We start from the raw sequence: 27071 nt of genomic DNA, 5'->3' as shown, positions 1-27071 counted from the left end.
CCTTTGTTGAGGAGCAGCCTCGGATGCAGTTCTCAGTTCTGGCTGGATACGTTCAGAGTTGCGTATAATTTATTCACTGTGTTGCATCATGGCATTTTGAGGTACCGTTTCTCTGGGGGTAAAAAACATTCTTCTACCAGCAGTGTCAGTACCCTATGGGCTAGTTTAACTTCACTTCAGAAGTGTGCTTTCCTCACAGGGCATTTGTTGAGGAGCTTTCCTTGCTGCTCAATAAAGTAATGTCCTTGGGATGAACACATCTGTGTTCTGTGGTGCACTAGCTGTAGCACTGGTGCCTATTGGTTTTGCTGAAGGCTCAAGTCCTCGGTCATTTGGTTGGATTATTAGAGCAATAGTGTTTTTTCCATTCCGTGTGAATTGTTGGATAGAGATATATAATTGGGTGTCCATTTTTATGGCTACTTGGTTACTTTTATAAATTTTACGTAGCACCTTTTCTTTCCCTAGAATATTGCTCTTGTTGTCTAGATGTTGTTGTTTTGAGATTGGAGGTAAAGGAGAACTTGAAAATGACTTCTAAATGAAAGAACTTTCTATTATATTTATCTGTCTAGAGGCAATAAATCTGTTTCAGCAGATTAAATACTGACTTCTTTATAAAACCCTGTTTTCTCAAACCTCTTATCAGCAGCACTTGGCAGTAATCATACCTAAGGAAACTTATAATTTTCCTCAAGGAGGTGACACTGACAGAATTAAAAATGAAGGAGCCCCCTGAAAAGCCAGTTCATTACAAATTAACAGTGGTCCTAGCAAAGCAGTGGGCTAAGGCGTGTCAAATAGTGATACGGATAAAGAAACCCAGCATTTTAAACTGTCAGAGCTCGGAGCATAGCTAGCCTTAGAACAAATTAATCACATATTGTCAACGCAAAGTTGCATCAAATTAACACATCGGATTCCAGCATATTAATGTGAGAATGCTTTCACCTGATTATTACTGCAAACCATTGCCACTCTCTGACTGCAAAGATATAATTAAATTGCTAAATAGAAAGTGCATATAATATCTCTGCATGCATTTAGGATGCATGAGCTGAAAAGATCACATCCTAGTAAGTGACAGTTTCTATTTGTAGGGAAACTTTACTTTTTTTTCTCTCTTATTTACTTGAGAGTACTAGAGTATGAAATTAGAAAAGTTAGTAATGTTATTTGCACTCCATACAACTTAGGTGAAATACAGGTTTAATTTAACTGATTTGCTGTGCTGCATGTGAGTACGTAATGAGCTTCACTCTCACCCATGCTTTTCCTGAGGGCAAAGAGAGGGAAGAGGCGCCCTGGAATTCTGAAAAGAATACAAAAAAGCAGGCGTTAATACCTTACTAAAGATGCTGTTGATTTGTCTTAGAGAGGATGCTGGTCTACTTGTTTAAAATTAAACTGCACTTAAAATCTGTTGAGATAAGATGCTGTTTAAATTTGATAAAAGTTTATTACACGTGCTGGGTATGTTAAGGTGTCTTTGCTTATGAATTTGATACTTGCAAAAATCTTTCTTGAACTTGCGCATTCATCACGGTGCTCGGTTTTCTTTATCCACTGATGGACAAAAGGTAGCTCTGTAACAAAAACAGAACCTGTACCTTTTTTTTAAAAAAGAAAAAAAAAGGGGGGGGAGGGAACCTCTTGGTGCCCGAATGACCGCGTCTGCCTGCCCTGCTTCTGTTCTTCCCCACAGGCATCCTGTTTGGGTTGCTCATCCCTTCAATTCTTATATGAACCGTTATCACAAAGATTGTGCTTAAGCGTGATTGTAATTGCCTTCTTCAAAATGCTTTCCTTGTCAAAAGTCCTTTTTACCTCTGCTGTTTGCAAACTGTCGTACTCCCATCTAAAGAATGGGTGAGCATTGCAGATATTTTGAAGTTTATCAAATGCTTGAATAGAATAACATAGTGTGCTATATTTAGTAAGGATGCACATCAAACCCTACAGGCTTCGCTTAGTAAAGGAAAAAAATCTCATGCTTAATACACTGAAAGCAGCGTTGTAACATACTAAAAATATTGTGTAATCCTAACAGTGCTACGTCTTCAAATCTGTCTATATATATGCATCATGACATCCCTCCTGACATCCCTATTCAGTTTTAACAGAGAGGCACCTACAAAAGAAAGTTTAAAATAGCTTTTAGGTCTGAAGTTCGCGTTCTCCTTTGCCTATAACAGCTTCAGGAAGCATTTAACATGTTACAGGACCATCACCAATGACTGCGATTTGGCTTGTGTTAAGCTCTTCTATGAGACTAATTCTCTCCAAATATCGTTACCCATAAACATCACAGTCCTTGGCTAGAAGCTGTTTTAAGTTTTCTAAGGAAAAGCAAAGTAATGGCAGTGGTTTGATCTGAAATATTTCAGCGTGTTTGTGAAACAGCACTGTCTCTGTTTGTCTTCCTCTTCTCCTAACGTGCCCACAGCAGCTGCTTGCCTCATGGCTTCTTTAAAAGCCCAGTTTGGCAGCTGCGTTTATCCTGCAGAAAAAGGGGACATACTGGCAGGGAAGGGGACTCCATCTTTGCCGTTTATTACATTTTTGTTTCTCAGCCGAGCTGCCCAAGCATGAGTGCTGCTGCAAGGGCTGGGGCAGCCCGGCTGAGCGCAGCTGTACCGGTGCGGCTGGGCGCTGTCCGGCTCTCCCTGCAGACTTGGTCATAAAGTAGTCCCATGTAATTTGCAAATTTGAAAGATTTTTTGAGAATTTCTGGGTTTGGCTGTTTTTAAAAAAAAAAAATAAACTGGGTTTTGATGTTATGGTTGGTGTTGCCTTACCTAGTAATTTATTTGACTAAGAAGTAACAAGTAGAAGGCACACTTTGACTGTAAAGTACTGGGCTTAGTTTTTGTGTGAGAAACCAAAATTCTGCTTGACTCTTAATTTCAAAAATACTAGGAAGGGTGAAGAGCATTGTGAGTACAAGTGGGAGCCAGTTGTGACCATGCCTGGAGTCAGTAGAAGACCTGAGATTGTGACAGGAGTCCTTCTGAAGCATACAAACTCTGTTTCTCAGTATGAAACATTAAAAAATAAAATTAAAATAGAATAAAATAAAACAGCCATTGCAGTGAAATATATAGAAAATGTGTATGTAATGAATGGGCAGCTTGATGCATTAAAAAAAAAGCATTTGCTAAGCAATAATCATTAAAGGCAAGCTTATTTGGAATTAAAGAATTTTAAAGTAGTTTTTATAATGCAGTTGTTAATCTTTTGGTTGAATCATATTGCATTTTATTCTAACTGAATTTTTGCAATTTACTAATGCCATTATCTTTTCCTTAATTACAGATCAAACCAAATGAAAAACGTGTTCATAAGTTAAGGTTCTTAACAGCCAAAGAAATATGGATGTGTCTTATTAACGAGTGTTTTTAACGTCTGCAGTTTGCAGGAGGATTTGATGTACACTAGCAGACGTTTATTGGAAGAAATTTTTCTGAGGAAGATGAGTGTTTTCAAATTTCTCAGAGGACAGTCTTTAGACTATATGTTTACTGACCTTTGTACTTGAGAAATAATTTTAAAACATTGAAATTAATTATGGGGTAAGAACTTTTATGGGTCTGTTCAAGCATCATAATATCAGTAACGAAAGAATTCTCATTTTGTAGTTAAGCATGTAATTTAAATGGAGTTGTAATTATTTGTTTCCATTATAAACTTAGATTTCTGTAGTCTGTTGCTTTAAAATACATTTTCTGAAATTCAAAAATTCATCAAAATTAGCCATTTAAATTCAGATTTTTCATCTCCAAGTAAAGAAAAGTTACTGTACTAAAATTCAATATTTTTATATTTTCCTTTTTCTTTGTGTAGTTCTTTAAAAAACACTTTAGAAGTAATTAATGGGATGTGGAGTAGTAGAATTGCAGAATATGAAAGCCCCAGTTGATCCTTTAGTATAAGGGTGATTTAGCACCCCATTTGTACCATAGCTTCGGCCTGGTATTTATTAAATATTCCCAATTCAGAATTTATAAAAGCAACGTAATGATCTGTTTAGTTCTGTATAAGATTCCTTTTGCATATCTGAAACAGGAAAATAAAAATCTTATTAGCTTATAAATACTGGTAAAGCTTTTAAGAAAAAGAAAATTGATTTATTAACAAATAAAAAGTTTCTCAGCTGTCTGTGGAGATTTAATTTATTATGCCGTAGGCTGATATGGGTCTGTGGTTGGGGGATGGCATTGAAGAAACTGTATGCAAGAAAGTGCTATGAAGCCCTCTTATTGTTAAGGAATCATTAAGGTTGGAAAGGACCTCCAAGATCATCTGGTCCAACCCCTACCACCAGTGTCACCCACTAAACCACATCCCCAAGCAGCTCGTCCAGCCTTTCCTTGAACACCCCCAGGGACGGTGACTCCACCACCTCCCTGGGCAACCCCTTCCAGTGCCTGAGCTATACTGGGACAAACTAGCCAACCAAAGCTTTTTTCACGTGCAATATTTTAAGGGCAAAATCTTCCTAAGGTTTTCCTTTTTTAGTAGCTTTTCTAGGCATGCCACCCAAATAACCCATAGCTATTGAACTTGTATAGGAGAGAGCCCTTTTTTAAGCTGGTACTTTCTGGTGGATGAACAAGTTGTATACCAGCACCTGCTTGGTTTTTGGAATGGGGGTGGAATGTAGGAGTTAGTCTTAATATTATTAATCCTGGACTTTCCCCCATACAATGGTTATCTCAAATGCTGATATAAGTTCCTACCATGTACAGAATGCTTTTTTTTTCATTTTTAAATAATTAATTAGGTTTTGGCTTAAAATGACCTCAGACAAGAGTCCAGCCTTTCCATATGTCAGCTGTGATCATACCTTGTGTCTTTTATGTATATACTACAGACTCTTTTAAAGGAGCTCTTCCAAAGAGAAACATAGCAGCTTGTCTGAAATCCCGAGTGCTGAGGGAAGGTAGTTACAAGCAGGAGGTAAAGATCTGTTCCGTACCCAGGTAAAAGTGTAAGGAAAACTGAGGTAGGGTGCAATTGTCGAGGCAGAGATTTTAGCCTTACTGGAGCTATTAAGCCAGTCTTCTGAAATGTAGTTCAGTTTCTTTCTCAACTGAGAGTCCATGTGTCATTTGTATTGTTTGAGAATGTGTTTTATATACGGTATACAGTTTTTTATAAAAGTAATTTTTGGGGCACAATAATGGGGAAGACAATATTTAAATAGATAACAGAATTTCAGTGCACGCTTCTGTATAGGTAAGTAGTATTTTCCAGAAGAGGTGGTATAAAACTTTCACAGCCAGTCAATTCTTTCTGCAGTCATACCGCTAGTAAAAATGACGGGACAAGTCGGCCACAGAAAACCTGTTGGTTGCTGTTGGTACAGTGAATCACAACTTGAGATCTCTCGAGAGGGTAAATCCAACAGGAGAACTTTTGTTGCTGGTTTGAGGATTTTATTTTTATTTTTTCCTTAACGGGTAGGAAGGGGGGGAATTGAGTCAGAGGCCCTCCGGCTCTTTGCTCTGCCTCGAAGGTCACTTCTGAGCTGTCCTCCTATTTTCTTGGTGCAGTCCAGCCCTAGGATTATTTATCATCGATCATTTTCTGAAGGCCACGCTTTCTAATCCCATGACTGTTCCTAACGACAAGTGAGAGGGAGCAGCGTGCTGCCAGCGCGGGGCCGGGGGAGGCTGCCAGGCCCCCGCAGGAGCCAGGCCGCGGCCACCCAGCTGCCCGCCGCTTGGGCCCGGAGCCTTCCCCAGGCACGTCGCTGCCGCCCGGAGCGCGAGGAAGCCTCAGCTCAGGGGCAAGTGCACGAAATGAGTCCTGCTCTGTGCACCGTGGCTGTTGCTGAGGAAAAATTCACAGAGGAAGTAAGATCCCATCTTCATGAGCAGCCCCACTGCTCCATTGTCTTCAGTCTCTCCAAAGGTTTTTAAATTGGGGGGGAAAAAGCTGTTGGGATAAAGTCAGAAAGCAATGCTGAACACATTTCCATATAAAAACCCTCCTAGATAGGAAATTCCAGTTAATAATAATTTGGAGAAAAACCTGTAGTAAAACTTGAGCATATTAACTATTAAAAGTTTAATTTGAGCTCGGGGGGAAATGATCTAGATAGGCGCAGTAAAAACGATGAGATTTCAGGCAGATTTTACAGATGACTTTCTCTTTCTCTCTAAGAATAGAGTCATTTTAATGATAAGCCTTGCTTGGTTTCTTTGAATGGACTGTATGTAATTAGTTGCAGCTTCAACTTTGAAGTGTTTTGACAGAAACTGTATCATTTAGCTCATAAATTTTTTCTAGTATCTGCCTTAAATATTTGTTCATTTTCTGCAGCATGCAACTTTGCTACTTCAGGTCAAATTTCAGGTACAGCTCTGTTTTCTTTGTTATCTCGATTGCTTCCTTCAGGATGAGGGAGAATAATTAAACAGAACATCTTTTCCAAGCAGCTGGAGTCAAATTCCAGCTGACTGCAGCACCTGTGAAGATTGTACCTCTGCCTCGGGCTGCGCGGGTGCAGTGCCAGCCCCAGCTACGCAGTGACGATGTGCTGAGAAGTGCAGGGGCTCAGCGGCGTAATGCTACTGCCCTTCTGTGAGCTTCAGATGGCAATAATGCCAGTGAATGCAAAGTGTCTGGTTTAGACTAATTAGAGGGATGATTTGTGAAATGCTGGCTATTTATTTAATTAATCACCAGCACAAAGCTATAAAACCCATATTTTAAAAATCCCTGTTAGTTTGCCATGTGGTTAATAGATTGTGGCACATTAAAAAGTGACACGGTGATGTATTAAAAATGTTCCACCTAAGGTTGGCAAATGTCCTCAAGGAACTTAAGCTGTCTGCTTTATGCAACAGAAGCATAGGAGTAGAGTCTGATCTGTTTAAGGATTGAATATTTGTAAAAACATTTATCTTTTGAATAGCATCTGTTCATTAAAGTATCTTGTAGCATATTTTTTAACAAACAAATAATGTTTATGGTGTGGTTTTAATTATAAGTTTTGGTTGTGTTTTGTTATTGCAAAGAATATCTCTTCCTCAGTATTAAATTTTTAAGTGTATTACTAAGTAAAATGTAAATAAATCTTCTAAAATAGGCCATTCCTTTTCTTCTGTGCACAGAAACTAGGGATAGTTTCTTGTGATGAATGCATTTTTGTTGCAGCTATAGCAATTGTATTTTGATAAATCTGAATACGTGTTTTCATTCTTCAGCAGAACTATTGGAGCTGAATAGATAAGTGCATAACATCCATAGCTAGCTCAGTGCCGTCTCAGTCAGTATGAAATTCAGTCCTCTGGAGAAAGGCAGCTCCAGGTCCTGTGTTTGACTTCATTGATGCTGTAGGGATTGTGCTGACCTGCTGCATAGGAGGTGCTTTCATTCCTGGCAAAATTCTGTTTGAATGTGGCAGGATTAAAGATGGACTGGATCCATTTGTCCTGAAAATGATACCTCTATGAAAGTAAATGAGGCCTGGGCTGTAAAGGGGATGCTGGGTTTTTCCCTCCATTTCGATTTTGTCAGAAAAGAATAACAAGAAATCATATTCATAGCACTTTATTTTTAATTTTTTAATTTAAAGAGAGTTGTATAAAGTAATACATGTTAACATGATTGAAATATGCTGTTACAAGAATTATATGCATTCTTCCTTGCTCAGGACTTGCATAGTTCTATTAATTGTGGGAGTGAATGCCAGGAAGGAACAGGCAGTAATTTTGGATATTTGATTAAGTGTTTTTATATGTAAATCATAGTTTTGAGTTGCATATAAAAATTTGTTCACGTGGAAGCGTGGAAGGAAACTGTCCAGCTCTGGAGGTTATGTTTCTCAGCTGTGTGTTGTATAATTAACCGGTACATTAGGAGGAGGGCTGGAATAAAACATGAGTATGTTAATGCAGCCTGGAGCTGATGTTGTAGTGATCATTGCAATGCAGATAAAGCATTTCTCATAACTGCTGCTGCCTACTGGAGCCTTTGAAACATCTGGACCTTTAATTGAAAAATAGTGTGATGGTATACAAAGCAGACATGCTAAGTGAAGTCAACAATTTAGAATTAAAAAAAAAAAGTGTTATTTACCTTGTAGTTAAATATTCATACTTTGTTATGCTTTGTATAACAGGAAATTACTGGGTTAAATTTTTATGAATAGTGGCAGCATGAATAAGATAAATTAAGTATTTAACAACGTTAATGGAATTTTACATTGCGATCTGCTAAGTCTGCAACACAAGCTGGGATGATACAAAGGAGAATCCACTTGTCAGAAAAGAACAACTTGGAAGCGTCATATAAAAACTGTGACGACTGGCAGATAGTTGCATGGTCACTTGTTCAGTCGATTGTCCCAGTGGCCTCACTAGCAGTATTTTTCCATAAATGACATAAGCATAACAGAAGTAATTATATGATTACTACAGGAATGTAATACTAGAAAAATAATGTAAAATACTAAAAATGATGTAAAATACAAATACTGACTTAACCACCTGATGAAATAAATGACATTCTTATTTTGCCATAGTAAGGTATAGTATGGTGTACTGCAACATAAAAGGGATAGAGCTACTCTGTCTTTTCATACGAGCACTAAGACTTAGCATTATGTTTGTGAATATTGATATAATATGTAACTGAACAGGTATTTTCTCCAGTTCTGCTATAATATTCTGCAAATATAATGAACAGACTCTGCTATAAATATTTAACCATCATATTACATTATATGCTGTTTTGCTCACTGCACCAAAATCTACGAGTTGCAGCTACGTTTCATTCCTGTGTAGTGTGGGTCTCGTATATTGAGGCTGATAAACGCGTTCATCATCCTGTTTTGCTGCCAGTGTGTTCTCTCTGAACCATATGCCCGTAGTGTCATTATATTCCACTACAGTATAAGGGTTTCTGCCACATGCTTATTGAAAGCTTTCAAGATATTTGATCATCTAAACTTAAAACACAGGCAAAACCCACACTATTTTCAGATGATTCTTGTCAATTCAGGCCCTTAAAAGCAATTTGATTGGAGTGAATATGACTGTTCTATTCCCATTTATTTTGGATGAAGAAATAACTACTTTTTTTTTTTTTTTAAATCAAGAGGTTAGGAAATATAGGTTTTCAATATTCATCTTAGAAAAATACAGTCCTTTGTATTGCCATAAACATCTGTGCTCTGATCTGTTAGAACTTCTATTTGTATTTGAAATATATTTACTCACATTAACTTAGATTTTTCCCCTTCGTTTATTTTCTCTGCATTGTTTAAATACATATTTGAATAAGTTATGTTTAAGAGTTGATTACTGGATTGTATAGTAAGCTAAATACCTCGTCACCTAAAACAAAAACATTTCACTTAGTTTAAAAGTGAAAAGAAATTTTATTTGTAAAAGGTAAGCCTTTGTTTCCATTTTGTGTAATGTTCAGCACTGTTTGCTGGGAGGTGAGTCAATGACTTGAATTAATTATAATTACTGAAAAGACATATACTGATTGAGCAAATAAAGTAGTAAGCTCATTTGTGCCAAGGCCATCTAATTAAATGCTAACTTTGGATAAACTAGATGTGCATGAAAGATTAATTTTTGGAGGTTTTTATGACTCCCACTAAATAATGATTCAGTAAAATCTTTGCATTATATCATTAGAACATCTAATCTTAAAGTGATATAACACTTAGGCACAGAACTCTACTGTACAGAAAGATGCAGTAAATTATTATCGCTGAAAATTAATCACTTTTCTCTAGGAAATGTTTATGGACTTGGTTCTAATTTTCTCTTCTGGTGTGCAGCAGAACCGCTCAGGAGTGGGAAGGATGCAGCGTATATGTTTTTCCTCAATGACTTTCGTTAGGTTCCTATTATGCAGGTACTCGAGAAGAGCATTTAGGAGTATGTTGTCCTTGTGATGGAAAGAACTGTACCAAATTTCCTTTATCATCTGGGAGAATATTAGTTGCTCTGCAATAACCCATTCAAGATATAAATTGTCTGTTATTGGAGAGAGGTGTAGATTTTCTCATGGACTTTGATTAAAAGTTTATTTTACATCTTATAAAGACTTCCCGTGTTGAAAGAATTGATTGTTTAAATATGTAACTTTTTTATTTTAACATATTCTGTTTATATTTAAAGCATATTTTATTACAGAATATTAAATAATGATACAGATATTTCTAAAACCACGTGGCCAATGAAGATCATTCCATATGCAGTTTTCCTGTGCTAACTGTAGTAACCACTAGTTATAGAATTAAACATTACAGCTTTACAAGTACATTCCTACAAAGTCTATTATAATGCACGACTTGATTTGCCTATCATATCCTTCACTCTTGTGTCTGGAAGCAGTAGCACACATGCATGCTGTTGGTGCTACTTACGTGTTAAAAGAGACCAACAAATACCATTACTATACATCTCCAAAGATTGCTGTATTCTGGCTGTGTTTATTTTGGACGATATGAGAAAAGTGGATTCACAGCCAATTGGATGCCAATTTATTCTTTGAGAAGAAGTTTGTTTATTAATGGCAATACTTTTACTAAGCTTAGCTACTGTTACTTTTGTGTTTAATTGTCAAAGTGCAAAAAATACATTGATCTGCTTAAATAAAATTATAAAAAATAGAAAACAGAAAATCTGTGAATTCAGCAGATTGTACATTTCAGCAATGTCAAATAGAATATATAATTTCGTGCAGTTCATGAATAGCAGCAGCAAAGAATACATGTAATGTGCCAAAAAGCTACAATGCGCTAGACACTAAGAGTTATGAAAACAGAGGTAAACAGAAATAAAAGTAAATGATTTATATGCATACAAAATTAGCAATAATTTGTGAAGTAGTATCCCTTTTTTATTTTGTCTCTTCAAGGCTGTGTATGCTGCACAGGGCCATGTCTTGTGTCCTAATTGCAGCACCACATTTGGTGATAAAACATTGCTTTGAGTGAGATGAAAATGCTATAGAAATAGCAAATTATTTTTTTTAAGATCAAACTGAATGAAAACAGTAGGTAGTCTTAAGAGAATCTATTAATGAAAATATTAAGAAAATTTTCTGTGATTTATTGAATGTTTAGTGTGTATTCAGTTACTCTTGACTTCTTTACAAGATTGGTGGAATCTAACATTTCTAACAATAAAACCTTAATGGAATCAGATTTGTGATTTCATAGAAAATTAACGAGATATTTTGTCAATTTTATTCCAGACTTCATTTGTCAGAATATACAGTGTCCAGTGACAAGCTAAAAGAATTTTTGACAAATTAACTATGCCACAGGTGACAGATCAGGAAAATGTTAATTTAACAGCCCCTTTATGCTTCCCAGATTTATTGGAGGCTATTAAGGAAACTCCAAATGGTAAGGCCCTTGGCCCTGAATAGATTTTCCATTGAATTTTATACAGGATCTATTAATAAAGTTTGTCGCTGCCTTTTTGAATATAGGTAATTGTACTTTATCTTCTGTGTCTCGTCAGCGTTTACAATTGGAATACTGTTTTTAGTTGGAAGAAAAAAGTGATTATGCTTCCAGTAGTGCCTGTAATCTGGGTCTGAATGATCCCTCCTAGAGAAGTGACTATAAGCACTATATAAACCCCACAAGTTATTACTAGTTAAATCCATTGTGGGCAGATCTTTGACTCTTGGCCACTGAGACGAATAGTTCGATCCATTTTATTCAGTCCACTACCTACAAACACTTACCTAATAAGCTTTTCACAGGTAGTAATTGAGCTCTGTGGGACTTTCTGCACGATTAATATTTTGCAGGATCAAGCTAAGTATGGATTCATTCAGTCCTGTAGACAGGTACCTGATGTTTTGGACTTCTAACGGTGTTTCAGAACAAATATCACCCGTTTGTAATAAAAGTATCAGTTTGTAATAGAGATTTTTTCCAAAGCCCTTTGGCGTGGCGTTTGGTCAGTCCAAGCCTTGACCCATGTGTTTATAGGCCATACTAATTTTTCTTACCTCCTGTGATACTGAATGTTCTCATTATTAATAGAAAGTCTAATAAGCTTCTAATTCTCAGGTTTCAGGCCCTGTAATGTCTTATGGCAATCACTTTTAGAGCACTAGGACTGTTACTTGTGATTGTGCCATTTTGGGGTTTCAGTGTATAACCAGGCATACCTAGGATTCCCATTAATTTCCTTAATAATTGCTGTTTGCTCATTCAAGTGCAAACATTGTTGAAACAACAGGTCTTCTGTTCTTGCCGCTATCTCCAGTCATTACTGCAGTGTAAGCAATGTGCATAAATTTATGCGTGCTAGTATATTCCCCTGGCTAGCGTTTGCATCTGGACAAAGACAGAAACAGACTTGAGATTAGGGATTCATTACCTGATATTATTTAATGTCCCTTAAAAATAGTCATGTAAGTAGGAAAGCAAGAGGAGAGAGAAAAAGAAAACAAAAAACCTGTTTATGCGAGTAGTTAGTGTTAGTGTTAGTTGGAGACTAGTGTTTTCGTTGTGTGACGTGTTCGAAGTGTTAGTGTTTTCGTTGGAGAAGTAAGGTTGTGGGTGCGGGTGGTATCTCAGAGCATCAAAGGCACACAGCAGCCAAGCGCTTGGGCTGGATGGGTGCTGTAATATCTGCACCAAATGTGCCTAACTTGAAAGTAATTTTATCAATTTGAGAAAATGCCTTTAAGATGAAAAAGTTATGAAAAGTCCCTCCTACAAACATGTTGACGTGTCATCTTGGTTTTACTAAGCTTATCCAAAGGCTTCTTAAGGCTTATCCAAACGAGGTGGTGTAATGTAGCAATTCCATTCACTTCCCCAGAATATGGGACAAACCTAACACCTTCTTCTAAATGACTAAAAATGATTTCTTCTGTACCTCAACAACATGGGAAGAGGAGGTATCTGCACTACAACAATGCTTTATTAAAAAACATATTCATTATATTTGGATGGATTTTAATAATGCTTTTAGCTATGCTAATATGAATAACTTTAATCTTTAAATTCCTATTATTTCTCTAATTTATAATCGCACTGAAGGATCAAATGGTTTTTAACAATATATCGAAATTAGCACATGGCATTTAACTCCCTGTTTTATAGTCTCATCGTAGAAATACAGTATTGAATCCTTTTATTCTGTTACTTAGAATTCCAAGTGATTAATTCTAATGATACTTTCTTTTCTCAAGGCCCATATATGTATACAGTTAGAGATAGATGGTCACGTCGGGTGCTTTTGAAGAGGGGATCATAGTATAAAATCTTTTGTCTGTTTAAAACATTACAGGTTTAAAAATCTGTGGTAGATTAAACGTTTTTTTTCTTTTAATGCAAACTTTATAAAGCTTTATGTTGCTATGCATTTTGTATTTTATTTAAGTGTTAATCCTCACAGTTCCAAATAGGTGGATTTTTTTTTAATACAGTAAGTTCCAATAAAAAGCAATATTAGTTAATCTTTCCTGGTTGTCTTCAGCTAGTTTGAAATATTTACGTGGCTTGGCTATACGTGTGACTGGCTCTCTTGGCAAACCAAGGCCAAGCCTAAGGTTTGTTTCTGACCCGTGCCTTGACCTCTGCTCGTGGTCAGCGTTCCCTGCTGCCACTGCCTGGGCTGCTCCGGCTCCGGGTTCCGCTGGACGAGCGGACGGTGGTGCTGCCAGCCACTGTGAGCGGGGCTCCCAGCTTACAGCTCTTGCTTCTGGTCTGCTCGCACCTGTAAGGTTCAAGTTTAGGTCTGGCGAATTTGTGTGTGTAGACCGCCGCCAGCTGTGGTAGTTTCTTCCTCCTGCCCCTCTCCGTCAGAATGCACCGGCCTGTCTGCAGCCTCTCCTGCACGTGGGTGTCTCCACGCGTTGTACCCTGGGGCGCGTCCCGGCGTGAAAGCCTTTGGCTCCGGTTTGTATGCCAGCAGGTGGAAGGGAGCCGAAGGGAACAGAGAGAGAATGAGTCCCAATAAGCTGGAGGGAGACTCGAACCGGTAGGGAGCAAGGAGCGCTGCCGGTTCTGGTGCTGTCCAGAGTTCCGGTGCTCGAGTCGCCGGCGAAGCCGAGCGTGCGCTGCGGGGCCACACTGCCGCCTGTGCCCGTGCCCCGAGCGAGGCCCTGGCTGCAGAGCCAGAGCCGGGCAGCACTGCCCGCGCCGCCTCGCACCCGCTGCTCCAGCGGGGACAGAGGGAGGCAGAAGTGCAGAAACAAGGGTTGTGCTAATATTAGAGACTGGGGGGGGTAAATGTTTCCTGAAGTCTTAGGTAGGCTGGTTAGTTTTCTTTTTTCTCCTTTTCTTTTTTTTTCAATTTCATTTCTTCGTTTAGATCCTGCAAGAACATGGAATCTTGCAGTGAAGTTCAGGCTTTTTATGGAAATCTGCAGAATCTTTGCCAAATCTTTCATACTCCTCTTGTAGAAACGTTAAACAGCTGTAAATGAATTAGAATTTAAATCCAAACTTCTTTCAATTTTAAGGCATAGCAGTGTGTTTTGATCTCACTACTGAAAAGAATTCCATCCGTGCCACGTTGTGTATTAGCTCTGTCATACCTTTTCTTTCATACATTCTAATGAAATGTATTTTCTTGACAGGGTCATGTTGGTACAACGGCAACCAAAAAAATTGATGTCTACCTCCCACTGCATGCAAGCCAAGACAAACTACAGCCCATGACAGTTGTGACGATAGCAAATGCCAAGGTGCATGACCTGATTGGACTAATATGCTGGCAATATACAAGTGAGGGACGGGAACCAAAACTGAAGTAATGTTCTTTCTTTACTACCTCTTGATCTCTAATTTTCTCCTCTGCAGCGTTTTTGCATAATGAAATGGATTTTCATGTCAATATTTTAGTAGATAAATCTTAGAGAAACTACCTACACATTTATCTGTATTTCCTTTTGAGAAATACACATGCATCTATATCCATTTCTCTTTCAATTAAACTTCTGGTTACTGTATAATGATAAGCATATGAGGCCATGGATCTGTAAAGAATCATAATTTCAAAACACTCTGTGTAAAAATAATATAAAACCTATCTCTTTTGGTGTCATGGAGACATTTTTTATGTCCCATCCATATTTTTTTTTGTACTGTTCTTAATGGCTAAGATCACAAGGATGTCAAATAAAATGTAGAGCTCATCTGTAACTCCCCCCAGTTGTTTCTTTTGAGAGAAGGTACCCGGATTCTGCCTCTTACTTCTCTGCACGGTACCAGGTTCTTCCCCCAGATTCATAGAGAGAGAAATCACTGTACTGGGTGACGGTGTGTCTTGGAAGTACCACTAATGTTCTACTGAAATTATATTTTATATTTTAGTCATAATGCTTATGTCTGCAAACAAGAATTCTGTCATAGAACTTCAGCATTATCACTACTTGCTTTCTGTGGTTATTTTGTTGACATAATCACTTTCATTCATTATAGTCATGTTAAAATATTTCTGCTTTTCTAAGAATTGACAGAAGTAGAGGCTAAAGGTGGTTTTCTTTCCAGGTTATCATCCTGGAGATATCACCAAATTCTAAACCATTCTATGGTGATGACATTCTATGATCAAATAAGGATCTTAAAAACAAAATAAACAGCAGTTTTACTTGAAATTATGAATACAGTTGTGTTCTTTAATTCAAAAACAATGTCATGCAGTATTTTGTAATCGCTATGAAACTTTTATCTCAGTCATGTTGGTTTTTTTTCAGTAAAAGAAGAGCAAAATCCTTAGAAATTTTAGCTTCGGTTAATGAATGGAGTTTTCAGTATGTTTGGTAGTCATTGCTTACCTCTTCACTGGGGAAAAAAACGTGCCTCTAAAATTTCTGAGCCTAAATAACGGTTTGGATTTGTCATGCTGGAGAACATGGATTGTTTGCTTTATCATGGTAGTTGACTTAAGGAGTACACAGAACAGGTACTTCAGACCCACTCATCCGAGTAACTTTGCTTTTAAAACAGTTCTGTAACATGCAAAGAAATACTTCAATTTTTGCTGGATCGTAGAGCATGAAAAGAACTTAAAATAGTGTATTATGGAGTTATTGGTAACAGTTATAAGCAGGTGACTTTTTTGGTCCAAAGAAGGTTAACGGTTTTGTTTGATGCTTTTGTATGAGCCAGTCAGTTTTTCCCATTTTCATTGTTCCTGGAATGTTTGATGAATGTTTTTTTCTTTGGTATTGTATTTGGCTCTTTCAGCATTTTTCAAGTGTTTGAGAACTCTGTAGTCCTCTCTCTTGTAGCACAGTTGTGATGGGGAAGGGAAAACGTTGAGAGGTTGCTTGAACTGCCCTTTTTTAGGATCCTGGGGTTTAGTGGAGTTCTGATTAATAGACATAGGCAGAGGGTGGCACAGAAGAGCAACCTCCCTTGAAAACAGTTTCATGGATATTGTTGCCTTGGACAAAGGATTTGCCTTAGCAATTCTGAACATACATATAAGATACTTCAGAGGGTAAACACCTCAGTTTTTTTGTTTGTTTTTACACTGGAGAAGAAGAAATATAAAATTGTTTGCAGGTGGTGCCATTTCGTTTGCTGCTACTGATTTCTGTTCGTTATATCATAAATTCAGGAGTGTCCTGTGTGTATTATTAGCTTATTTTTTAACGAGTAAGATACCACTAAAATAAACCTTTGGACACATGCGTGTTTTTCAGGAGCACAGCACACCTCAGATGGAACAATGCCAATGGGTAGAAGCATTCCATGAAACATTGCTGCCCACAGCAAAAGTCAGCAGTGGGAGGAAGTGAATTTCACTGTCTGACTTGAAGGATAAGATGTTACGATGTGTCAAAGAGTGATCATGACCAAGGAAGCTGTCTCATGTAATCAAATCTCAGGACAGAAATAGTAAAATAAAATAATTAATGGAGGCACTATTTGGTTCCCCAGAATAGTCTAACAGCAGCAATTGAGAAACTGGATACAAATGCTCAGAGGCAGGGGCAGTGCCTCAAGATTCCAAGAAGTTTGTTTTCTTGTGTAGTTCTTAGTTATTTCTCATGCCTCTGGTTGTTGTTTTGTTTCTGTTTGTTTGTTTTTAGCATTGCTGACTGCCTGTTCTGTTCTTTAGCAAGGATTGATATAACTGTAGACTAATTATTTCCAAGTAACAAAATAGCTTGTGTAGGTTGCACATTTTGGTTTTTGTTCCTGGTTTAGTAGGAAAAGAAAAAATCAGGTTCACTGTGACATTCTATTGAAATACATATACATAATGCTTCCAATGTAATATACAGTGCATGCAAAATGGTAAATGTACCTTCTAGTAATACAATTTGAGAATAATGAGGAGGCTAAGATTTTGTAATAAGGAGAAACAACCGCGCTGCCTTTAGGAAAAGTATATTTTAATAATTCTTTTTCCTTTTTTAATGTTTTGTATTCATTTAGTCTACCTATTATAATTTATTTATTATTTCTATTTGGTGTCTTGATATGAGGAATTACTGACAGTGTTAGCAACCCTGTTTCAGGCCTCTTCCATATGAACTTTAGTCATGACCCACTGGACCATTCCCTTGCCAACCACTAAGGGATTTGCTGTAACGATTCTGCCTGCAAAAATCATAAAATATTTCTAGCAATAAATTCTACTGATATACAAAATTCAAATAAACTTCCTTGTTTTAGATTTAAGAATTCAGTTACATTTGTCAGCCATTGTACTTAACTTTTACATTCTGTCTACTTTCCAAAATTTTGAACCTTGTAATTCGAAACCTAAAGTTCAAGACTTTCATCTTATCCTTGTGGAGGTTCAAAATGCAAAACAGTTTTACACATTGGGCTTGTTTTTTCAGTAGATTACCTGTAATGGATATTAAGAAAGTACCTGGTCTCCATTAATTATTGGACTGTTGTCTATGTTATATTATTATTTTGGCTTAAGTCCAGTATATAATAAGCACTTGTAATAGCTCTGAAACAACAGCATATAAAAAAGTACAATTTCAGTAACCAGTTCATACCTTAAAGTGCATATTAATGGATCATTCTCTGTGACAGAACATCAAAGTATGTATTAGGTCATTTATATCTTGATTCTTTTTTGCCAGAGATAACATGAAATGGTCTCTCTTTTAGCACGATTGTGTGCTTTTAAATTTTAATTTAGCTCATCAGAGTAAGTAGATCTCAAAGTTGTGACTTAATCTGTAAAATACACTGCATGTTTTAAGTCATTTGTAGCCCCATAAATTTATAACGTAACAGACATTTTGTATTTTCAGTATAATTGGTGGAAGATGAGCTGGTTTCACCACCACTGTTTTTGGTATCTGGATTCTTTGAGACCACCCTGAATGTCATCTGCTGCCTGTGTGGCTGTATGTCCCTTCAGATTTAATGAGAATTATGCAAATGGGTCAAGTACCAAATGAAAATGTTAACTTGATTTATACAAAGTTTAAGTGCACACCAGGCTGCACACAGAAGAATTCTGTCAGGCAAATAGGTTAGAAAATCAGCAGTGTAAGGCCAGAACACAGCTGTGAGAAGATGGGCATCAGGTGAATTTTCAGACTGGAAGGTCTCCTAGGGGTGACTTCAAGTTACATTGAACTGGACACAATGAGCATGCAGAGCTCTGTGTTCACATTTGTAGAAATCCAAATAGAATCAGAGAAGGAGCTGGAAATCACATAACCCAGGCAGGATCAGCTCTGTCTGTTATTCACAACCTTTTTGGTTTAGCTTATTCCTAAAAAGTCTTGCAACAATGAAAAACACAGAACCTCCCATGAGTATGCTTTCTTTGTTTATTTCAGAGCCTTTGTGATGCTATAAATTCTGTTGCCAGTGCTACTTTTCACCAGTTTCCCTAAAAGTTGCTTAAGTGCTCTTAAGTTAAAAATTAATTCTACAGCAGTGTTTCAGTTCTTCGTGGCAGTACAGAGCCTCAGGAAAGTTTCTTTAACAGTATGGCAAAGTTTTCAAAATTCACAGTGACGAACATTGTTGCATTACCTTTTTGTTAACAAAGTTACAGCTTACATTAATAGTAACACATCATTATGACCTGTGTTAGATAGTAAATATCTTAGACGTGACAAGATGCATATAGATCACCTGGACTAAGTACACTCAACAAAGCACAGTTGCAACCAAAGGTTTGTGAATTAATTGAGAAAATTGCAAATCAGGTAGTCAGCGAAATAATTCATTGTCACATCCAATCAATAAACTTTGTAAATCAACTCATTTAATTCAAAAAATGATCTATATAGATCAAGCAACCAATTAAACAATTAGCATACACTTTGCAATTAATTAATTTAAGCATCAATCAAGCAATTAAAACTCCAAATTTAAGCTGCAGAGTTTAGAAATATACTGCCCTGTGAACATTCAAGCTATGTATGCTGGCACATCTACAATAAGAAAGAATGCTTATTTTCGGCTAAGCAATTTAAATATTAATATTCCAGATAGTATTATCATGTTTTCCTAATAGTAAAAACTATGTTTTGTATATATTATTTCCTGTGGAATTTAGTATGTGGGAATGAAAGGCTGAGATTTTCTTCTATTTTTTCTTCACGTTGTGTTTGTTTAAGACTTTCGGTGTTAATTGGTTCTTGCTTGTTAGTACTAAGTTTTAACTGCTTTTAGGTATTGGAATTTTTAGATACTTAGAAAATACAGCCTTTCTACTAATTGTTGTTACTGTGTCAGACAGATTTTTACTTTTCCTGTAGTTTACTCCTTAGTTTTTATTTATTACATTGTTTACATGCCTGAAAGCATTCTCTGCTTTTCAAGTGTATATTCAGGGTTTTTTTTGTATATATTTTTTTTCACAGTTGCTTGATCTATGAGCAAAATAGATAGATACTGCTTATGTGTCTTTAATTCTAAAATTTAACAGTCATATAAATAAATACATTTTCACAAATGGTGAGGTAGTACTTCCGGCTTTATGAAGACTTGAAACTTTTTGTGGACCTGGTGTAGTTCAATCACTGTTGGTCTTTTGCTTCCACTCCTTTTAATGATGAAGTAAGACTTGCTGCCTTAATCCGAGGTTTTGTTTTTTTTCTATTCCTACATGATTATGGTAGCAAGATACGGTGAGACATACTAATTTACATGCCTTTGGTGGCTTTTAAGTATATTGCTCCTGTATTAAGTGTGTGCTTATTTGTTTTCTACAGCATTTAGAAACTGCTATTGATCTGCTGAACTGAATTGGTTGCCTAGCTTCCCTCCCAAACGGACCCGTTTTTTGTTTGTTTCAGCGATAACGTCAATGCCTACTGTCTCCACATTGCTGAGGACGATGGTGAGGTTGACACAGATTTTCCACCCTTGGATTCCAATGAGCCCATTCACAAGTTTGGCTTCAGCACTCTGGCATTGGTTGAAAAGTACTCCTCTCCCGGCCTGGCAGCAAAACAGTCGCTCTTTGTTCGAATGTGAGTATGGGTGCTAACTGTCCAAATCACTGTGAAGCATCTGAGTGTCCATGCCACCTCTGCATCTTTTATCTTCCCCACTTTTCTTCATTTGACTATAGCAAAATTCAGGGGGCGCCATGCATTTATGTTTTTTGCAGACGACGCCACGGTCTGGAAGGTAGGCAGGCAGGAAAGTAAATAGGACTGGCAGCGACTCGGGTGAGTCTGTGTGTCTGAGTTGTGAGTCTGAAAGTACAGAGAAGAAAATAAGCCATTCTGCACGTGATTAGTGTGGAAAACATTGAACTACTGCACTCCTGCTAATACATACCTGGGGTTTACACAAAGTTTGAGCTCATAATCCTCATTTTGCTCCAGCTATGCTGCTTATTTCCTAAAACTATGTTCTGAATAATAAATGAAGTATGCATATAATAGCTTGAGGGCGTTAAAGTCATTCATGTTGGATATCCTTTTCAGTAGGTATTAAGAACAGATCTGGCTAGTGATTTTTTAATTGCTGTTTATTTATTTATTTAATAACTACTTCAGGAAAACGTGTTAAATTTTAGCAGAAGATAAGTACGTTGTTTGGCATTCCAAGTATGAGAGACTTCAAAATCTTCTTTCTAAATCTGATAGCCAAAACAGTAACTTTGTGTTTTAAGACTAACTGGGAACAGATCTGATTAGTGGGCTATAAATAGTAAGTAATTTTATATACAATTAGTTATAGAGTGTAGTAATAACAGTGCTGACTGAGGAGAGAAATGGTTAGTCAGTAGGCATGCCAGTTAGAATAGGACTGGATGTGCCATTATAAAGTTCAAAAAGAATCAAAGAGGATGACCCCATCCGCCACTTAGTCTGGAAGCTGTTTGGTTTGTTGCTCAAGAATTAGCTATATTATTATCAGTAAATTAGTCTTTGAGTGATACATGCTGTGCTTGATCACTTATTTTTCTTAACTTCTTTCTTAACTTTTGAGTGAAAAAAAAATTAAAACTATCAGATGGCCTTAGTAATTTTTCCAAAATACTGGTAAGATAAGCCACATCTTACATGGGAAAAGTATGTATTGTTTGGATCTCTCAAAGTGAAAATGCTAATAGAGTTTTCGTGGTTATTGAACCTTTTCTTTTCATTTACAAGAATTACTTGTATTTCAGAACCATACGGATGCTTCCAGTTTTAATACTCAGACATTATGAAATATTTCTGACCTATCCAGTTATTTTTACAGTCTTTATTGTGGAATGTGTTTCTCAGAGACATTTAAAAGCATTCTACTGAAAGAACTTTTCAGAAATCCCGTGGTGTATTTCCCAAAGGCCCATTCACTTCGTTCCACTGCGTTAGGTCACTGGAAAATAAAATATTCTGTCAACAATATTTACAAATAATTTATTCAAGGCAAACATATTCAGTTCTGCTGAACTGGATGCAGTCATGTAGAAGCTGATACAAGGAGGGGATGAGGCAGTCTTGCCAGTCAGATTACAAGGCCCTTTTTCCATTTGTACAGGTTACAGTCACGCAGCTGAGACAGGCAACTGACTCTTTCGCCTGTGGGACTGCAGAGTATCTGGTTTCTTCCACCTGACTGGAGAATGCTGGATGTTTTGTCTGAAAGAGGGAATCTCTTTCACCTACATGCATTGCTCTAAAGTCAATGCTACTGCCATGAATTTGATTTTTAATTGACTTTTTTCCTGATAAATCATCCTTTAAAAATATCTTGTTGTTTTCTTTGTTTTGTTTTCCAAAGTACTGAAGTGAAATACCGAGAGTTACTTGCAGATTACCAGGTGCTTATTAGGTGGTTCTAGAGACAGGTATGGGACTGAGCTTCAGCAGCTGCACGAACGGCAGCAAGCCATAGGCAAAATAATACTGGTTGTAGCAGAGTGGTGTGAAATCCTCAAAGGTTCAAAGTCTTCTAAAGAGCTTATCAGGAGAGGAAGCATAACTTTTCTGTAATGTGAGGGCAGCATTATTGCTAATAATAGTATACCGATATACATCATTAAGATGTAACTCCAGGATTTGGTAGTATCTTCTTAGAAAAATTAAATCTTATGTGGCCTTTAAAAACCTCAGGAGTTGGATCTGTATTGCTTTGAAATACAGTATTATTCTAGTATATAATGTGGGAACTCTAAAGCACAGGAAAAGAAAATTTAACATTAATGCATCTCATTTTGTAGACTATTCGCCAGAGTTTTAGAAAACGTGTTTTTTTTTCCCCTCATTCTGTTTTTATTTCACGTACTTTCCTAGCTGATAGAAAGGCAGGCCATTCAGTTTGCATAAGTCAGTACTTCTAATTCTGATTTGATTTCCTTCTTGGCTGTGGTCCTTCTCTGGAAAGTAGAAAACATTTTTGTGTGATTATACTGACAGAGGTAACCAGATAAGAAGTTAAGATGAAAGCCTCTCATTGCTAGTTTTAATGTTTAAAATATCTGTTAAAAAATGTGTTCTGTATTAAATTGTAGTCAACTAACATCAGTATTTGCAGAAATACAGTGTGAACACATGTATTAACATGAAAAATTCATGAAATTTCATGGTAGCCTGCGGTTTAAATTAGAGAACTCTTTGCATCACTTACCACCAGATTTGTAAATGGTCTTTGCACTTCGTAAAGCAGCAAGGGGCAGAAAGCCCTTCAGAAAGGAATTCCTGTGTGGGGAGAGCCAAAGCCTAGGGAAGCAGTCTGCCCTGGACCTGCACAAGTTGCTCCCCAGCAAAGCAAAGGAGTACAAATCGAGGTGGTTTGAAGCACTGATTAAGTTTGTTAAATTTGCCTTAAAGTAATAATATTGTAAAGAAAATTGTCCAGTGCAGCACTTAAAATTATTAATTTTATAAGAGGCTGAAATGTAAAACCCTTGCTCTCCCATTGTATAACCTACCAGCAGTATCTTTGATAAGTAACAGGGATTTTCTTTGCTTGATTAACCTTGTCATGCAGGTGTGGTTTTTATAAAATGCAAATGAACTTGTTTGGCTTCTGGTGTATAGAAAACACTTCCAGTTCACAGGATAGAATTTACTTCAAGATAATCTTGTATTTTCGGTATCTGCAGAAAAAAAAAAAAAAATCCATCAGGGATATGGCAAGTTCTATTCTAGTTGCAAGCAATAACAAAGGATTATGAGTGTTCGTGGCAGGTAGACCAGGTAAGAAGGTTCTATCATCAGTAGTTCCTAAACTGTTGATAATTTCTCATCTGGAAAAGAAAACCCTTTCTTTCTCCAGCACCACCTACCTCACTTACTCCTCATTGTCTGTACTTAGTATGTGAATCGCGGTTACAATTAAAATTAAACGAACACGTGATGTGTCTGATTCCGGACGTTAGCTTGGAGGAGCTGGAACCGGCGTTCCTGTCTGGAGCCCAGAGACGTCGGCAGGATCCTGGCCCTGCCAGCAGTTCTCTGTCTGGTGCCTGTAGCAGAACTGAGGTCCAGCTGCAAATCCTGCAAAAGAAATGTGAAATCTTTAGTGTGATGTATGCTTGTGTGAGTCCTCTGTGCTCTAGCTGGGAAGGTACTGCAGATTAGAAATAGGACAACTGCATCGTAAGTAGTAGTGCTTCTCTGAGAGGTTTTTTTTTCCTGTGTCCACGTGTTAATTCAAATTTGCTTGTACTTCCTATGCAGATAGTTAATCAGAAATAGTTAGATTTAGATCAGAATTTTTAGCATGTCCCCTAGAATTGAAAACTATTTGATCAAAAGATTGTTAATACTGTGAGTTTAAAAGTATAGACTCTTATTTTTATAGGGATTTGTTTTAAATTCTACATCTTCCTTCTCTGTTATCCTAGTAGTGCATGTAATTGTGTTTTTATATTTTGGATTTTTTTTCCTCATTCTAAAGTATTTCAGCTGCTGTGTCAGGTTTATGACCTGTAATGTTTATTAATATTGAATCACTGCTGCAAAAACTTGATGCCTCTGAGAAGCTTCATGATGAAGCATGGTGTTTTTACTTCAGATCTCACCTATCCTGCACGTTAGATATATTCTCAGATGTTGTGCAGTCGCAGAGCAGACAACTATGGAACCTCACCAGGGACCCCGTTTCAGCAGGACATACTTGAGCAGAAACAGTTTGCAGAACTTCATACACTTAAACTCCTGCCAAGGCAAACTCTTAGCCACTTGAGTTAGTTATAAATACCCAGTGGCAGTGGTTGGAAGTAGCCCACAGTGTGTTTTATATTCTGAGCTGAATGTGAATGTCTTTGTGGTTACATAGAGTAGTAAATAATTGAGTTTGATTAGGGAGAGGGACCTCATTATCCCCCCACCTGTGCCCAGCTGGTAGGGGAGGGTCGAAATGAAGCCATTAGCTGTCTCTCTTACTGGCATCTCAAAGAGCTCAAATACATCTGTGTCTTATTTTCTTTTCTGGCACAATCAGTCGAGCAAGCTAAGCAGGCATGACCGAATTTGGCAAGTTCCAAGGACTCTGGCAAAGTTACACAAGGAGAAGACGGAGGGCAGCCATTCTGGCTTCTAACTGCCCATTAGTCTAGCGAGTTATGTGTTTGGAAAATGTCTGTTGTGGGAAGGAGTGCTTTGTCCAATGTCAAACACGGCATTCTCAAACAGTCCTCTTTGATGTCGAATATGATTTGTCGGAAGGAGTCAAACAAAGCACTGCATTCATGGAAATGCAGACTCCTTGAGATGATGAAGTAATACCTGAAAGACTTTGAATGAAGGTAGCTTAAAATAAATCCGTACTATCGTTTAGGGGTTTTTCCTTGGAAATTTTATTATCACAACTTGACATACAATATCTAATGGCGTTTCTAGGAGTTGTAACTCAGCTGCCAGTTGGCACATAGATGAAATTTGGCATACAGTTCGTCTCCTCTGTAGCACCTTTTTCTGTTTTAATATTATGTTTAAATTGCTTTGACTATTATATATATATATTTCAAAGCGACATCTCTGTTATACCTGGTAGATTAAGGTTTGAAGCATTTTTAAAATACCAGGCTTTTTTAGTACATTTACAAATTCAATTCAAAGCTTTGAAATGTGTATTTTACTTAGGTTACAGAAACACTCTGCAGAAAGCCTCTTACCAGTTTTCACATGGGTGTAGGTAATCGGCAAAATATATGTTAGAATACTCATAAAATGCAAACTTAAGAAAATTAATGTAGGTTTGAAGTGAAGAAGGTGGGCCCCCAGGACAGCAAACAGGGAGGGGTAGGATCCCCAAGGAAGGAGTCAGAGCAGGAAGCTGATGTGTTAAGTGTCTAGTCTTCGCCTGTAGTAGTGTCAAAATGCAGACAGTTAAACCCAAAAGCACACAGTATTATTTAAGGCTAACATTAGATCCACCAAATCAAGGTCATTTAGGCTCAGAATTAAAAGTATGGCTGGCAGCCATTCTGGTTCATATCACCGTGTACTTTATCCTAAGAATCGCCCAGCTTAGGTTAAGCACATTGTGTCAACAGGGACTTTTACTCTTAACTTTGACTCTGTGCTGCTCAAGTGGAAATCATTATTAGTCATTCCCTGACACTTTCGGCCGTGCCAGTCATTCTCTGCTGTGAGCTTTAAATACTATAAATTTCGCTTCAGAAAAAAAAAAGAAAAAAAAAATCCAAAGGACAGCTTTTAGAGAAGTTGTTTCTCATTCAGAACAGAAGCCTTTCATCTTCTGAGAGGTATTTCTTTATTTTTTTCACACAAGTCGAGCCCATGGAGAGGCCACTGCCAGTTTCCGTGCCGCTCCAGCCACCTCCCCCTGGCAGCACCCAGCACCAGCCCACTGCAGCTCTCGCCTCTTCTCTTGTTTTCTTTTTCTTCTTCTGAACCTTGCCACCCTGGCTCCAGCACTCAGGCTGTAAAAGAAGATGGAAAGCCAAGTTACCGCAGAATGATCACTATCATTAACATTCACGGGTGGTTCACTTATCATTCCTGACTGCACAGACATGGCAGCCGTTATGAAACGTCCACAGGTGTAGCACGATGATACATATTACATTGTGCCACAATGGATTTATGTATTCTGTAACAAAAGAAAAGTGTAATGAAAAAATACAGAAGGTAATCCTTTATTCCTCCACAGCACAATTTATCAGTAATGCCTGTGGATGATAAGTGCCAGGGATTTCCTTTGCTTGATTTAACCTTGTCACCCAGGTATGTTTTTGCAAAATGACAGAAAATATAAGCTAAGGAATTTCTTTGGCTTGTAATTTGTAAGCAGCAGTTTTAATTGGTAGAATGACATCTGCTTGTCTGTCCTGTTTCCTAGTGTGTTGACTTAGGATAAAGTTATGGCACGTTAGGAGAGTAGGCTAACACATACGTAATTTATACTCATAATTAGGAAATGCTAGAGTTAGGCTGGGTGAGGACAGTTCATGTGCGCCATCAGTACAGAGCATGACCGAGAAGCTGGCCAGGCAGGGTGGGCACGCATCTCCTCCGGAGGAGCCTCCCTGTGCTGTCGGCTCGTAAGGACGCCTTGCTGCCGGCGGGTGATGCTCCAGGTGCCGCAGAGCAGGGGTGTCTCCAGGGCTCCCCACCTGCCCCGGCGCGGCGGCACAGACCCCCAGCGTGGCCTCGGAGCTCGCCAAGCACCGCAGGGCGTTAAGCGAGGTGGCGCGGGTAGAGGAAAACAA

At 37.7% G+C, this 27071-nt stretch overlaps 1 protein-coding gene across 4 annotated transcripts in view; it reads left to right on the top strand.

Annotated features, from left to right (window-relative positions):
* The window catches only part of MAPKAP1 (MAPK associated protein 1), a 105943-nt gene that overhangs the window by 30828 nt on the left and 48044 nt on the right, over positions 1 to 27071 (top strand). For all 4 annotated transcript variants that reach the window (XM_040531580.1, XM_040531581.1, XM_040531582.1 and 1 more), the window contains exons 5-6: positions 14587 to 14759; positions 20245 to 20421. In XM_040531580.1, the coding sequence (XP_040387514.1) occupies positions 14587 to 14759; positions 20245 to 20421 (350 nt within the window). The remainder of the gene's footprint in view (positions 1 to 14586; positions 14760 to 20244; positions 20422 to 27071) is intronic.

This window comes from Cygnus olor, chromosome 19 (assembly GCF_009769625.2).
Source record: "Cygnus olor isolate bCygOlo1 chromosome 19, bCygOlo1.pri.v2, whole genome shotgun sequence".
Lineage (NCBI taxonomy): Eukaryota > Metazoa > Chordata > Aves > Anseriformes > Anatidae > Cygnus > Cygnus olor.
This window is presented reverse-complemented; position numbering and strand designations above follow the sequence as displayed.